Source organism: Panthera tigris, chromosome B4, assembly GCF_018350195.1.
Source record: "Panthera tigris isolate Pti1 chromosome B4, P.tigris_Pti1_mat1.1, whole genome shotgun sequence".
In the NCBI taxonomy this organism is placed as follows: domain Eukaryota; kingdom Metazoa; phylum Chordata; class Mammalia; order Carnivora; family Felidae; genus Panthera; species Panthera tigris.
This window is the reverse complement of record NC_056666.1, coordinates 51,157,628-51,172,701: the sequence shown is the minus strand read 5'-3', so window position 1 is coordinate 51,172,701 and position 15,074 is coordinate 51,157,628. Positions and strand designations below refer to the sequence as shown.

Here is a 15,074-nt window from a genome sequence, read left to right as displayed (position 1 = left end):
CCCACCATTTAAATTGTACTCACTCTCCCTCTTCTTCCCCCCTCATTTCCTTCCTTTTATTTCCCCTTTCTCATACTTCATCCTTTCTCAATCATCCCTCACTCTCTTCATCTGAAAACTTACATGTCTCTCTTTGAAGAAAATTCATGTTTTTTTTTTAATTAGAGGAACTGTTTTCCACTTATACTGGGAGGGAAGTAGATATAAAAAAGGTTACTCAGAAGAAACAAGGTGATAAAATATAGTGTAATGATATGGGGAGGTAGGAGAAGAAAGAGAAACAATAGTATGGAGATGAGAATGACAGAACAAACTTCTTTTCTGGAAATAAGTCTATGTGAGAGTGCTTTGAACATCCAAGCACTGTTCAAATGTTAGGTGTAGTTTGTTTAGGGCTGGCTTTGTGGCTGGAGAAAGCCTTTGTACCATTTTTTTCAGTTATTTTATTGTAGAATACATATTACATAAAGTTTACCATCTCAACAATTTTTAAATATATAGTTCAGTGGTATTAAATATATTCATAATAGTGTGGAACCATCAAAAAAGCCATCCATCTCCACACTTCTTTCATCTTTTAAAACTGAAACTCTATTCCCACTAAGCAATGACTTCCCATTCCCCCATCCTCCCAGATGCTGGCTACCACTATTTTGCTTTTTCTATGATTCTGATAACTCTAAGTGCCACACGTAACAATTTTGTCTTCAGAAAAATTGTACTTTCTCAGGTCAAGGGAGGTAAATTTTATGGCATTTTTGTAGTGATCCTTCAATCACCCAAGACTGAGCTTCTGCTAAGTGTCAGGAGATAGGTGTATATGATTCAAAGATGTCCTGCAGGCATTCACAGTTGGAGAGGTATTGGCAAGTGTGCTTTTTTTAGATACTGAGGCCTGCTTTGAGTAAAAAGAATCACAATGTTTATTTAATAAACAAATGTGTGAATAACAGACCAATGAGACTCACCCAATTTCAGAGGACATTAAGACAGTAATTAAAGCATGTGGGAGATCATTAATGCCTGTATAGCATTTGGATTACATGAATATTACATTAAACCAGAATGATTGGAGTAACACAAAAAATCTTTTAATCTGCTAAGGGAAAATTTTTTCGAAGATGGTTTTAAATTGACAATATTTAGAATATAAACATACAATACTCAAATTAGAAATTAAACATAAAAAATTTTTACATCGGGGTGCCTGGATGGTTCAGTTGGCTAAGTGTCTGACTCTTTTTTTTTTTTTTTTTTGTTAATTTTTTAACGTTTATTTATTTTTGAGACAGAGAGAGACAGAGCATGAACGGGGGAGGGTCAGAGAGAAGGAGACACAGAATCTGAAGCAGGCTCCAGGCTCTTAGCTGTCAGCACAGAGCCCAATGCGGGGCTCGAACTCACAGACCGCAAGATCATGACCTGAGCTGAAGTCGGCCGCTTAACCGACTGAGCCACCCAGGTGCCCCAGTGTATGACTCTTGATTTCAGCTCAAGTCATGATCTCACGGCGGTGAAATCAAGCCCCATGTGAGGATCCGTGCTCAGCGCAGGTTCCTCAGTCACCTTTTATTTGTAGAGGGCTACACCTTTCCAATTGCTCTCCATCCTTCATTTCTTGTTTCCTCACAATAATCCCATGAGGTAGGTAGGATAAAGAATACTATTATTCCTACTTTACAAATGGTGAAAATGTAGATCCAGAGAGAGAGGTTACCTGACCCAGACCCATGTACTGTCAGGGGCAGAGATGTCACTTAGACTAGAGGGCCTTGTTGACAAGACTGCCCTGCTCCTTGTCACTTCCACCTGCCTGCCTTTGATCCATCAAGCTGACAGCTCCCCCCAAGCCCTCAAGTCCCAGATTCTCTCTCCCTCTTCTCCCCCTCTTATACACACTCTCAATCTTTCTCTCAAAAAAGTTTTTTTTTTTTTTTAATCAGTGGTAACTAACTATTGAAGATCATGTCAAGATGATTACAGATATAGGGAACGTTTATGACTAATATTGAGAGGAAAATTCTGAGATTAATTATATTTGGTGATTGATGATCTATTGGGACAAAACTTCAAAAGGGTATAAACCATGCTGTAATAAGACATATATAATATTTTGATTATCCTCATGTAAATATTTCAATAGGAAAATAAAAGTATTTTATTTTGTTTGTATGCTGGGATGATTTTTCATCTGTTTTAAATGGATTTATGTCCTCTGGTATGCTGATATATATTTAATAACTAGCTAATTTATTTTAAGAGAAAAATAAAGCTCTCATTTATGACATTTGCCAATTGTAATGGTGTATACACTCTCACCATGGCTGATTTTAGGCTGCCAAAGTGATGTTTTTGAATATGGAGTTGAAAAGGAATACACAAAATAAGCTCTTGCCAGCTAGCATGAGCCCAGTCCAGCACACCTCTGTTTATGTATGAAATCATATCAGAAGTCAAGAATGATTTGGTGAAATACCTTACAACCTAATAAATCTGAAGAACAGTGCAAGGCAATCCAGTCTGTCAATCAACAAGCCTCAAAGTCGGAGAAGTTAAAGGACTAATAGTTCAATTCATGAATTTTAAAGCACATACTTTAAAAAAGTACCAAAATAAGATACATCATTTAAATATTTTTTTCTTTATTTAGAGAGAGAGTGAGCATCCACAAGTGAGAGAGGGGACACAGGGAGAGAGAGAGAATCTTAAGCAGGCTCCACGCTCAGGGCAGAGTCAGATTCAGGCTCAATCCCCCAACCCTGGGATCATGACCTAATCCAAATCAGGAGTCTGACCCTTAAACAACTGAGCCACCTTTTAAATAATTTTAAACACAAAGAAACAATAATCATCTAGAGATTCAATTTCACTTCTTGTCACTTCATTTGGAATACTTGCATTACAGTTAATTACAACAAACATTTCTAGAGCTTTCACTGGATGCCAGGCATTCTTCCAAGCACTCTATATGTATCAGTTAATCTTCAAAAAAATCTGTTTTATAAAAAAACTAAATTGGAGCACAGAGAAGCCATTTGTTCAAGGTCACATCATTAGTACATTAATTAGCATGGGATTCAAAAAAACTCACACAGTCTATCTCTGGACTACCTGACGTCAACCACCACTCATACAGTCCCTAAAATTAAAGACTTCATGCAAGTCTAGCATTACTGAAGTGAAAGACCATACAGGTTGTAAAATATAGTTTTAAAAAAAAAAGTATCAAATAATGAGTTAGAAGAGTAGTAAATATCACCAATAAATGTCTTCCTTAGTTTCTCCTCCTCTGTAAAAGAGTCACTATCAAGAAATTATGGAGTTGAAATTTAGAGTTTGTTACAATAATATCTTTTATTTAATGAAAAAATTGCTATATAGAAATTGTTACAGGGGAACTTTGAAAAATTGTGGATGCATAACTTGTTAACCACTTTAATTTGAATTTTTGTGAGATAAAATAAAATAAAGAAGATAATAATTAAGCAATATTTCAAAAGAAAAACCCATTGGCTTCAGAAAGTTGATGAAATTCTTCATTGTTTACATTGTGAGGATTAGCCAAATTTTCCCCAGAATCATTAAGGAATGCTAGGGCTGAATTGCCCTGTGATTTAATCCATTGGTGAATATCCTCTTTATCTAATCTAATAATTAAAACCAATAATGAAGGATTGTTTGTTTATACACAGGATGTGAAATCCTTCATATTTATAACTGAGATGTGAGGTTTTTTTTCTTTCTTCAAAGTTAGAAAGTCTGCAGAAACCTCTGATTTGGTAAAAGCATGGGCTTTCCATATTTCTGGGAAACTGAATTCAGAGGAATGGTTTAGAGACATCTGGGCAAGGACTCCAAATGTGAGTGTTGCTGGGCTGACTCAATATAATCCAAGAATCAAGAGAGCCAATGTCTGTAGGCATTGTCTAAATAGGATTATATAGATGGTTAGTGGGAGAGGTTTTGGAATGGTGATGTAAGCATGAATATAAAAGGGCAATGGCCCAGCAAGAAATCAGCTTCTTTTTCAAGATCCTGCTTGTAAAAAAAACATTGCCTCATTGCTCTTCTTAAGGAAACTAAAGATCAAGGGAAAGATATACTACATCTGGTTCTGCTCTGTTGGCCTGCTAACTTCTATTATTAAATTCTGTATCCTTGGCTAAAGGGTATATCTACAACTTAGAGAGGGGGTTTTATGTGTGTATGTGATTTCTTTTGCCAACCTGTAAACCACCCACAACTGGAAACTGTACTTCTTATGTGCAGTTGAACAATGGTTTAGGCAAATGTATTATTAAGTAAAATTAGTCTCTATGTGTTAGTAATCTTTTGTAAACCTAGAAAGTTATACAAATATTTTCATCTTCCATAGTGTTAAGGAGTATACAATAGTAGAAACACATGTATCTGAGATACGTGTACTTTCTAGTCCCAGTGGGTGCAGCATTTTATGTTAAGGAGTATGATCCTGGGTTATTACTAGAGCATTATGGCCTTGCTAGACTGTGAGAGACTAGGATAGTCCTAGGGTATTATTTACATACGTGGCTTTGTACATTATGGGTGGGTTATTAATATGCCTAGTATGTGTTTAGAAGGAGCTAGGTGAAGCTAGTCTCTTTAAAGATCAGGTCTATAATATAATAAATGTAGTATAAGTAAGAACATTCATGTGTCCTAGGAGAATATAGAGGTTCAATTTATAAGAAGTCTATTGTCAACCTAGCAACCAATAAGAACAGCCAATGGTCCCAAGTTAGAAGAAGTTGGCCATCTTATGAAACAACACTCAAATGAACTTCAGAAACAGCCAAAAGACACTGGGAAGGAAACTATTAGAATGTAATTCAAAAGATATAGTGAATAAAAATGAGTAGAAATAGTTCAGTTTACCTGTTAAACTCAGAGCAGAAGTATCAGTTTCAAGACAGAAATCCAAGGAGACATTGCTAATTAGCCTTACATAGCCACTGGTGGAGATAAAATCTTGCAAATAATAATCCAAATGGATCATAATGCTTCAGTTGGCCTCCTTAGCTGGTGAACAATAATCAGTCATCTCAAGAAGACACTGCCAGCTTAATTTCATTCATCCAATCAATGATTATTGAATGATTGAGGGCTTCCAGATGAATGGTTTATTAACTGATAAACAATATTGAGAACCTACTATGAGTGAGGTTATGTACTGTGCTGGACGCATTTTCATGTACCTCAGATGTTACCTAAAAGAGTTAAAATTGCCAAAGAGAGGACCTGAATAGACATTTTTCCAAAGAAGATGTAAAGACAACCAACAGATGAGATATATGTAAAGATGCTGAACATCATGAATCACCAGGGAAATTCAAATCAAAACCACAGTGAGATACCACCTTACAGCTGTTAGAATGGCTAGTATCAAAAACACAAGAAATAACAAATGTTGGTAAGGATGTGGAGAAAACAAAACTCTTGGGGACTGTTGGTCAGAATATAAATTGGTGCAGCCACTATGGAAAGCAAAAAATTAAAAACAAAGCACCATGCAATCTAGTAATTCCACAGCTGGGTACTTACATTAAGAAGATGAAAATATTAGTTTGAAAATATATATGTTTCTCTGTGTTTATGTCCAGTAATAGATGAATGGATAAAGATGTGGCATATACACACAATAGAATATTAGCCATAATAAAGAATGAAATCTTGTCATTCGTGACAACATGAATGGATCCAGAGGGTATTATGCTTAGTGAAATAAATCAGACAGAGAAAAACAAATACCATATGATTTCACTTATATGTAGAATCTGAAAAACAAACAAAACAAATAAATGAATAAAGAATCCAGAAACACATTCATAAATACCCAGAACTGGTAGTTGCCAGAAGGGAGGAAAGTAGGGAGTAGGAAAAAATAGATGAAAGGGATTAATAGGTACAAACTTCCAGTTAAAAAATAAATAAGGCACAGGGATGAAATGTACAGCATAGGGAATATAGTTAATAATGTAATAACTGTGTGGTGACAGATGGTGACTACACTTGTGGTGAGCATTTTGTAATCTATAGAATTGCTGAATCATATGTTGTACACCTGAAACTAATATAATATCATATGTCAAAAAAATTGCCAAATCAGAAGCAGCAGTAGCTCTTGTAATATTAATAAACAAACAAATTGAGCTCCACCTTTTTTATAGACCCTGGTACATATCTCCATTATAGGACTTACCGTATTGTTTAGTAACTTGTTCTTATTTTTTATGACTTATTCAATTTTTTCTGTGAAACTGAAATATTTTTATTCCTTTTTTAACCACCCACATGGTCAACACTATTGCTGGTTAAATAAATCAGTAAGCGTTAGCCCAAATATCCAGTGGACAATACAGCAAAATAAATAAATAAAGATGTCAGAATTGAAATCTAATCTTTAAATTTCTAGGAAAGAATGGATTGTAGGGAAAAAGTATTATATGGGTAAATTATGTTCATGTTATGTACATTAATTAGCTTTTGTCTTTCATAAACTAGGTATCTTGCTTCTATGCTTTTCTGATAGTCCGTACATCTCTCTATTTCTGCCTTTATCACATTTTATAATGATTATTTATGTTTTTGTCTTCTAGTATTCTAAGAAAGAGCAAACCCCATTGAGGTGGTAAATGTGTACTATCCACCTTTGTATCTTCAAGATTTATCACAGTGCTTGGCACACAGATTATCCTCAGTAGATTTTTAAGGAATGAATGCAGATGTGGTGAATTTTCTTGAGGTAGTCATAATAGAAGGCAATGCATTGAAAATAACAACATGTGAAATGATTCCATTTGTATGCTTCTACAAAATAGGAGATACCATATTATGTAGTTTATATTGGCATTTTAATACCAGATAACTGCCATCTAGTGAGAGTTCATCATGTTATATTATAGAAGACATTATTATTCCTTTGACTGAGTAGATACTTTTAGCTAAAAGTGAGTGATTACTCTTTGGAATGATTTGGTCCCATTTCTACTTTAAGGTATTGTATCTTTTTAAAGCAAGGGACTTTAGTCTTAAACTTTGGGTTTCCTTGTCCCAGTTCAAATAAAATAAAACAAAAACTTATTCATCCACCAGTCTTTTTGGTTTCAGTAAATGATATAATTATTTGTTAAGATTAAAGATCCAGGCATTATCCAGGCAAAATAGAATGTTTTCTTTTCTATTTCTACTTGCTAAGCCCCTCCCCCAGCCATTAGTCACTGCCAATGTCCAATCAATTAGCAGGTCTTATGGCTCTGACCCCAAATTATATTCTGAATCTCAGTTTTTACCACTTCTTTTCCATTAAGGCCTTGCCCTAATCATTGTAGTAGACTCCTAACTGTTCTTACTACTTCACAGGAGAGAAGAACACGTTTTGAAATCCACTGAAATCCATCAATGGCTTGCCCCGCACCCAAAATAAAAACCAACCTTCATACCATGTCCTCAGTGCCCTACTTGGTCTGGCCTCCTCAAGCTCTTCACCTTTACATCTTACTGCCTGCCCCCTCTCCATCCACTTCCAGGTCCCAGGTCTTCTTATCACTGGATCATACTAGGCTTATTTTCATGCTCATGACTATTACTTTTGTTGTTCTCTTTTCTTAGAAATCTATTCTCATGGATTTCCACAAGGTAGATAATTAATTACACAGTGGTCTCTCATCTCTTTCTAGAGGCCTCTTTAAAATGGCATCCCTGCTCCAGTCACTCTCCATATAATTTCTTTGCTTCAGTTTCTTATTAAGAAATCAAATTCTTCATTTACTCATATTATTTCTTTACATGCTAACTTGTTTAATGTGTATCATTCTTCCTAGAAAGATTATCAGGTTTGTGTCTTCCTTGTTTGCTGTTACATCCTCAGAGCCTTGATCGGTTGTTGCTCACTGGGTATTTTTGAAATGACTTAAGGTTATTTCAGTGTAGGAAATGTGCTAGTTTTGTGATATGTAGACCAGGGATGGTGATTGCTATGGGCAATATACTGGATGTATTGAGACCACGAATTCATGCCTCATTGTCCATTCAGGGTTTATAAGAAAGCAAGAATATTATATTTCAGACAATTCAGACTGGAGCAGGATTAGTTTCTCATGGGAGAAGTCCACTAACAATTTGAGGAAACCTAATTTGTTCCATTAAAAATATATTGAAGAAAATATTTCCTTCAATCATATTAGACATATAAACATGTTTATGTTATCTGGGGGGATTTGAGAGCTGGGGGAGCAAGCCATCTGCCGGGTTTCTATGCTATTACATGTCCTATATCACTCCGGGACATTGCTTAATTACTGTAATAGACATTATTTGCACACTGACCTTTTTATCCCTCCAAATGTTTGTGCATGACCTAGGAATTTTCCAAAGTCAATATGAAACATGTGGCCTGACTTTGTCAGCATGATATTGTCGTTATGTCGGTCACAGACTCCCAGGATGAACGTTACCACACACCAGCCGGCACAGGAATAGAAAAAGTTCCTCAAGGCCTAATTGGTTGAAAAGAAATAACACAAAGATAACACACAGATAAAATAAGCAAATGCATTAGCATCAGAGATAATGGTAAAAAGTAGTATAAAAAGCGAAATTACATAATCGAGACCCACTTCTACGTCTCAGTTGAGAGAAGATTATGATTAAATGACTGGTTCTTGATATGCTATAGAAGAACATGAAGCAATTTCTTCTGTGGCTAATAAATGTTTTCATTTAAATTGGGCAAAATATCTCTTTCATTCAGTTGGATCTAATTTTCATAGCTTATTGAAGAGGATTCCTGGTGTATTTTTTTGATGTCCCAAGTATACAATATTGAATGATTTTTTTTCAAGGTAAAAGAAGAAGGAAAAATATGGCTCAATATTTCCTATCCCCAGAGAAACTTAAAATGTCAATTTTGAATATTTGAATTTGTAACACAGAAAAAACTGTATTGAGATATAGGTAATATATTATGTTTATCCTTACAAATATGTCATCCAGCTAATGTCCAAAAGTGTCTTGGTACAGTATACATCAGTGAATGTCTGTGTGGGTGGAAGCAGGTTATCACTAAGTCAATTGTGGCTTCTGTTTCTTTAATAAACAGAGGTTTCTTGCCAAAATTACTCTTTGTTTTCAAATGTTTCCTGAGTACACATTATTTTCATCAGTGATACAACCATGACTATAACCATGGTGGAGCTGTGAGTGATTGGTTGGGCCATGGTAATGGGTCTCCTGGAACGGTGTGGCTGACATGCTGGAGTGGAAATCTATGTCACTGGATTACCTGTCTTCGTTCCAGATATCGCAAGTGCCTGAACAAGTCACTTAATTTGTCTCATTATATATGTTTCACTTACGAAGTGAAGATAATAAAAGATGCCCTTATGTGTAGCTGTGAAGAGCAAATATATGCGTAAACACCTCAAACGATATAACCCCAGGGATTTGTGCAAAACTCAAGTTCTAATTTTGTGAATGATTACAAAATAGATTTCAAGGTAATGCCACCTCATCTTTGTTATTTGACCTCCAAAACCCCATATTTTGCTCCACTTCAATCTCATAGAAATCTGAAACCGATGAACTCTTGGGTCTCCCTATCATGGCCTGTGTTAACTAGGGTGACCAATCATTCCAGTTTGTTCAGGACTGAGGAGTTGCCTAGAATGAAGAAATTTCAGTGCTCAGGACAGTTTGGAGAAAATTCAGTGCTAGCCCTTATTGTATCTTTGTGTGAATTAGCATAAAGATGTTCCTCCCTCCAGGTAGACCCAGCTGGACCAGTTCATGCTTTGGCAAGTGGAATAAAGCCTGGATTTAAGCAACTCATTCCTCAGCTGGGAGCCCTGGTAGATGGCAGAACCTGCACAACTATACACCACAGGCCAGATGCCAGCATGAAGGGAAGTGGGAAAAAATGTTTTCAGTCAAATATAAAGTACATTTTGTAAAGTTCTGAGATATTTATGCAATTTACAAACATTGGAAGAATAAGGCATGAAAAAGTAGAGCTCGGCAGAAGAAATGCATTGCAAAGGAAGGAGAGGGATTTATAGAAACTGGAGATTGTATACAGATAGTCAGAGATAACTTGAAAGAAGTAGTTTCAAGGAGCAACATCTCAAGAGAGATGGCTGTAAGAAACAAAACCAAATACAGAAATTTTATCTAGTTAATATACCATTTAAACTGGGTCATTATTACTAAGCTGATGACTGAATGGATTAGAACTCAAGGTGTCCTTAATTTACTTTTTCATGAAACACAATAGTTAATGATCCAGAGCATATTCTTCTTTAAGTACATTATTTAAAATTAGCTACAGCAGGACAAACCTTTTCATAATCTGCCTTTAAATGGTTGTGCTGACTGAACCATTTTTTGATTGTGTTTTCTTTCAATGGTCCTATCAGTCCAGAATGGCGATGGATCTTTGCTAGGGTGATGGCATCGGGCACCATCTGCACCAATCCTGGTTGATAAAAAAGAGATGATATAAATAATTTCTTCTTCACAAGATGAGGAATACTTAGCTAACACATCTTGACCTATGTGGCAACAATACTTCTCAGCACTACTTCAGTTATCTTTTTCTTTGTAAACCTTCTTTTCTGAAGAAGACTTATCTGGATGAAGAAGACTTCCTTCTAATTTTTCTGAAGTCCTGGGGAGCACTTATTGTGTTTGGAACTATCAGAAGAAGCTTCACTATTTTTTTTTGAACTACAGTAGAGAGCCAATCTAGACGGTCTCACAGAACTCTCAGACAATAAGATAGTCGGTTAATTACTGTATGACTTGTGCATTCATTTACAGTTGAAGAGAGGACATTCAAACTTGTATAACAAGCGTATTTATGATAGAAGAGAACCAAATACAATATCCATAACAAATATTTCAAATATATTATAAAAATCAAGGTTCAGGTTAATGAAAGCTTCATAGTTAAATGTCCCATTTCTAGGAGTGAACAGAATAATTGCAGTAAACATGTGGAGAGCCATCTGCTCCTTTCTTCTCAGCCAACATTAAAGACAAACTATGCTAATAATTTTTTAAAGGGGAGCATATATTGATTGAACTTCATTAGGACCTTTGCCCCACTGGCCATGTATCCATTAAGGCTTTTTTCATTGTGTTCCTAAGGTTATTAAAATGTAAATATTTTCAAATCTTCTGATTTTTATTCTGTACAGAATACCAATTTAGACCCAGTATTTAATAAAACTGCCCAGACTAATGTCCACAAAACAACCTGTAATATACTGTTCTGTAAATAAAATCACTGAAAGAAATTAAAGTCTAGTATTTTTGATTTCCACAGTCTTGAAAATTGCAAGAGTTGAAAACTCAAATGTCCAAAGAGACCAAGGACACAAATGAAACTATTTGAAAAGAGAGATGTTTGAATTTATGAAACTATTTCATAATCTGTCTTCAAACATTCAGATTAAACAATAATTAATCAAATCACAGTGTTGGTAAATGAAACACTTCTCTGTGCTGGAGTTGGCCAGCAGTAGCTGGTTGCAGCCTTAATCTCTCTTAATATTTAATAGTCCAGTTGTGACTCTTAGACATCTACATTGCTGGATCAGAAAGAAATTTAAACATGGGGAGTGGGAATGGAATATTGAATGCTGCAGAAATAACCTATAAAGCATATCTGAAGGAAGGAAGGAAGGAAGGAAGGAAGGAAGGAAGGAAGGAAGGAAGGGGAGAAAGAGAGATAGGGAGAGGAAGGAAAGAATGGAGGGAGGAAAGGAGGGGGGAAGGAGGGAGGAAGGAAGGACATAACTGAATACTCTAGAAGTAAATCTTGGGCTTATCCTTAATATCATAGTACTTCTCCTTTCTCCCCAATAGTATTTGGCTCTCATGCAGGTTTTCTCATGTGTATTAAGTGAGATAGAAAATGTAAGGCTTTACATTTTGTATTAATGTAATAATTTTAGAGAGAGGTGATTCCTCTTTCTAATACTGAACATTTCCTTCCTCAAATTTCCAGTTCCTCCACTTAATACACCTAAAGGGAAATCACCTTCTATCTGGTTCCTTAGTACTTCATTGCCTCACATTTGACCATGTCCAAAATAAAGACTTAGATTATTACACCATTTAGATACTGTGCTGTAGCAATGTCAGTTACTTTCCAGACCACATTTGTCTTTAGGGAATTAATCTTTGCTAAATCCCAAGCCATTTATCATAAGACTTACATTGCTGACTACCCTGAAAACCTTGCACCTAATTTTTAACAATCATGGTGGCCAAATTTTGTCTATTAATAAAACCATAAATTACATTTTATACATTTTAAGATAGTATGTATCATACACCTTTTAAATACTATCAAATCTGTGCACATTGAGTAATATGTTAAGTTCTATTCTTATAGTCCTTGAATGCAGAGATTCTCCAATTTTAGTGTGTGTATATATATATATATATATATATATATATATATCTCACTTAGGGGTCTTGTTAAAAGGTAGGCTCTAATTCTTTAGGGTAGGGGTGAGGTCTGAGATTCTGCATTTCTTTTTTTTTTTTAATTTTTTTTTCAACGTTTTTTTATTTATTTTTGGGACAGAGAGAGACAGAGCATGAACGGGGGAGGGGCAGAGAGAGAGGGAGACACAAAATCGGAAACAGGCTCCAGGCTCCGAGCCATCAGCCCAGAGCCTGACGCGGGGCTCGAACTCACGGACCGCGAGATCGTGACCTGGCTGAAGTCCGACGCTTAACCGACTGCGCCACCCAGGCGCCCGAGATTCTGCATTTCTGACAAGTTCCCAGGTGATGCTAATGCTGCTGATTCCCCGGGTCACATTTTAAATAGTAAGTTTCTTGGGGACAGAACTTTTCAAGGTGGTGTCATATAAGGCAGTGGCTCTCAAACTGGGGTGCATAAGAAATAATAGAGCAGCTTTTTACAGTCACAAAGACTTGAGAACCCCCTCCTCTCTTCAATGCCTACGTAGAGAATGTGATTTAGTACCTGGTTGGGTCTAGTTATCTCTACTCCATTTCCCCTAAGTAACTTTTACGCCCATCAAATTTGGAGAGCCAACAATAAAATAAATCCTGTGCTCCCTTCAGCAGCACATGTAGTAAAATTGGAACAATACAGAGAAGATTAGCACGGCCCCTGCACAAGGATGACATGCAAATTCATGAAGCTTCCATATTTTTCTGCCATTTGCACCAACGTGGATGGAAATAGAGAGTATTATGCTGCGAAATAAGTCAGTCAGAGAAAGACACCATATGTTTTCATTCATATGTGGATCTTGAGAAACTTAACAGAAGACCATGGGGGAAGGGAAGGGGGAAAAAAGTTACAAACAGAGAGGCAGGGAGGCAAACCATAAGAGACTCTTAAAAACTGAGAATAAACTGAGGGTTGATAGAGGGGGGTGGGAGGGAGGGGAAAGTGGGTGATGGGCATTGAGGAGGGCACTTGTTGGGATGAGCACTGGGTGTTGTATGGAAGCCAGTTTGACAATATATTTTTTAAAAAGATAAATAACTAAATAAAATAAATCCTAAAGAATTATTTGTCTTGATAGGCTCTCTTAAATCTCCTGGACATCATGTACAAAATAGTCATGTGAATTATAATCAACAATCATGTTGATAAAGTCATGCAAACTTCTGGCCTGGAATATACTCTCCTTAAGGGCAGCAACTCTGATTAGCTCATTTTAGTATACTTTACCTTACTCTGTGATATTTTTTCAAAATAATAGATATTCAATAAGCCTTGGAAGCATAATAAAAATGGAACCTGAGCTCCTAAAAATGACATTTGCCTTAAAGATTTCTATTTTTCTTGAAGAAGTATTTTGCCAGTATAACGCCCTCTCAAATCTTACAACTATAGAAGATTGTTGATAGATAGGAGAGAATAATAGCTTGCTTGTTTTACAACATCTGCAACTGTGGACAAGTCTACATTCATATTTATTGAGCCATTTTATTAACTTTAAAAGATTTAGCCTCTGTTATATTCTATAGTTATAAACAAAGAAATGAGAAGATGGAATTGAAGAATTCCACAGAGGGGGCATCTGGGTGGCTCAGTCAGTTAAGTGCCCAACTCTTGGTTTCAGCCCAGGTCATGATCTCACAGTTAGATCTCACAGTTTGAGTCTCAGTGTCAGGCTTCCTGCTGACTCCGCAGAGCCTGCTTGAGATTCTCTCTCCCTCCCTCTCTCTCTGCCCCTCCTTTGCTTGCACACGTGCATGCTCTCTCTCTCTAAATAAATAAACTTAAAAAAATCTTAAAAAAAAAGAATTCCACTGAAGTCAGTGATATATTCAATTTCTGAAGAAAAGGTGATCCTTATGACATCAAAAAGTTCAGCTTGGTTCATCTAGCTTTATTCTTACTCTTTCAATACATTAGAATTTGAAAAAGTTCAGTTACCCATGTAAAAAAAGGGAGAGTAAAACTCAAGGAATAACAATCTCAGAGCAGTGATGATAAAGACTCTTAGGAAATAGAGCTTTAGAAAGGGTAAAGGGGTAGACACTTGTCCTGAAAGCAAAAGCCCTATTATCAGAATCAAAATAATTGGGTAGTGTAACTTGTAACAGAGTTATCCTGAAGGATCAGGTTGCAAGTTAAACTAAAGTGGAGGTGCTTCTGTACTTAGTTTCTAAAGTCTCAAGTCATGGTTGTCTGGGGTACTGAGCCTAGTGGTGGAACCTCAGGAACTGGGGGGTCAGACAGTGATAGTTTTCTGTTAGGTTTAAATTGTAGCTCTTTCTTAATAAAACAAAACGAAACAAAACAAAACACCCACAACAGACCAAAAGAAACAAACTACACGGTTCTAGGTTCTGTCTCTGGTTCTATGATTTTTTTTATCCCTTTGTTTATGTAAATGTATCTGCTGTAATTTCTACCAATTAATTTAATGAAATTCTAAGTGGTGATGACCACATTTTAAAAAGATTATAAGGAATCTTAGGAATTATTTCTTCAATTTAGCACTATTGTAATTAAGTACAACTTTTACCTGTGATGTTTTGCTAATAATTTGGGTGGA

At 36.0% G+C, this 15,074-nt stretch overlaps 1 protein-coding gene and 1 non-coding gene across 8 annotated transcripts in view; one reads left to right on the top strand and one right to left on the bottom strand.

The window, feature by feature from the left end:
- The window catches only part of PIK3C2G (phosphatidylinositol-4-phosphate 3-kinase catalytic subunit type 2 gamma), a 352,007-nt gene that overhangs the window by 105,018 nt on the left and 231,915 nt on the right, over window positions 1–15,074 (bottom strand). For all 7 annotated transcript variants that reach the window (XM_042991840.1, XM_042991839.1, XM_007072860.3 and 4 more), the window contains 2 exons: window positions 10,353–10,489; window positions 8,347–8,516 (listed from right to left, as the gene is read on the bottom strand). In XM_042991840.1, coding sequence (XP_042847774.1) covers window positions 8,347–8,516; window positions 10,353–10,489 — 307 coding nt within the window. The remainder of the gene's footprint in view (window positions 1–8,346; window positions 8,517–10,352; window positions 10,490–15,074) is intronic.
- Window positions 13,107–13,213, top strand: LOC122240603. The gene has a single exon (XR_006220383.1). It is a non-coding gene; the product is annotated as a U6 spliceosomal RNA (small nuclear RNA).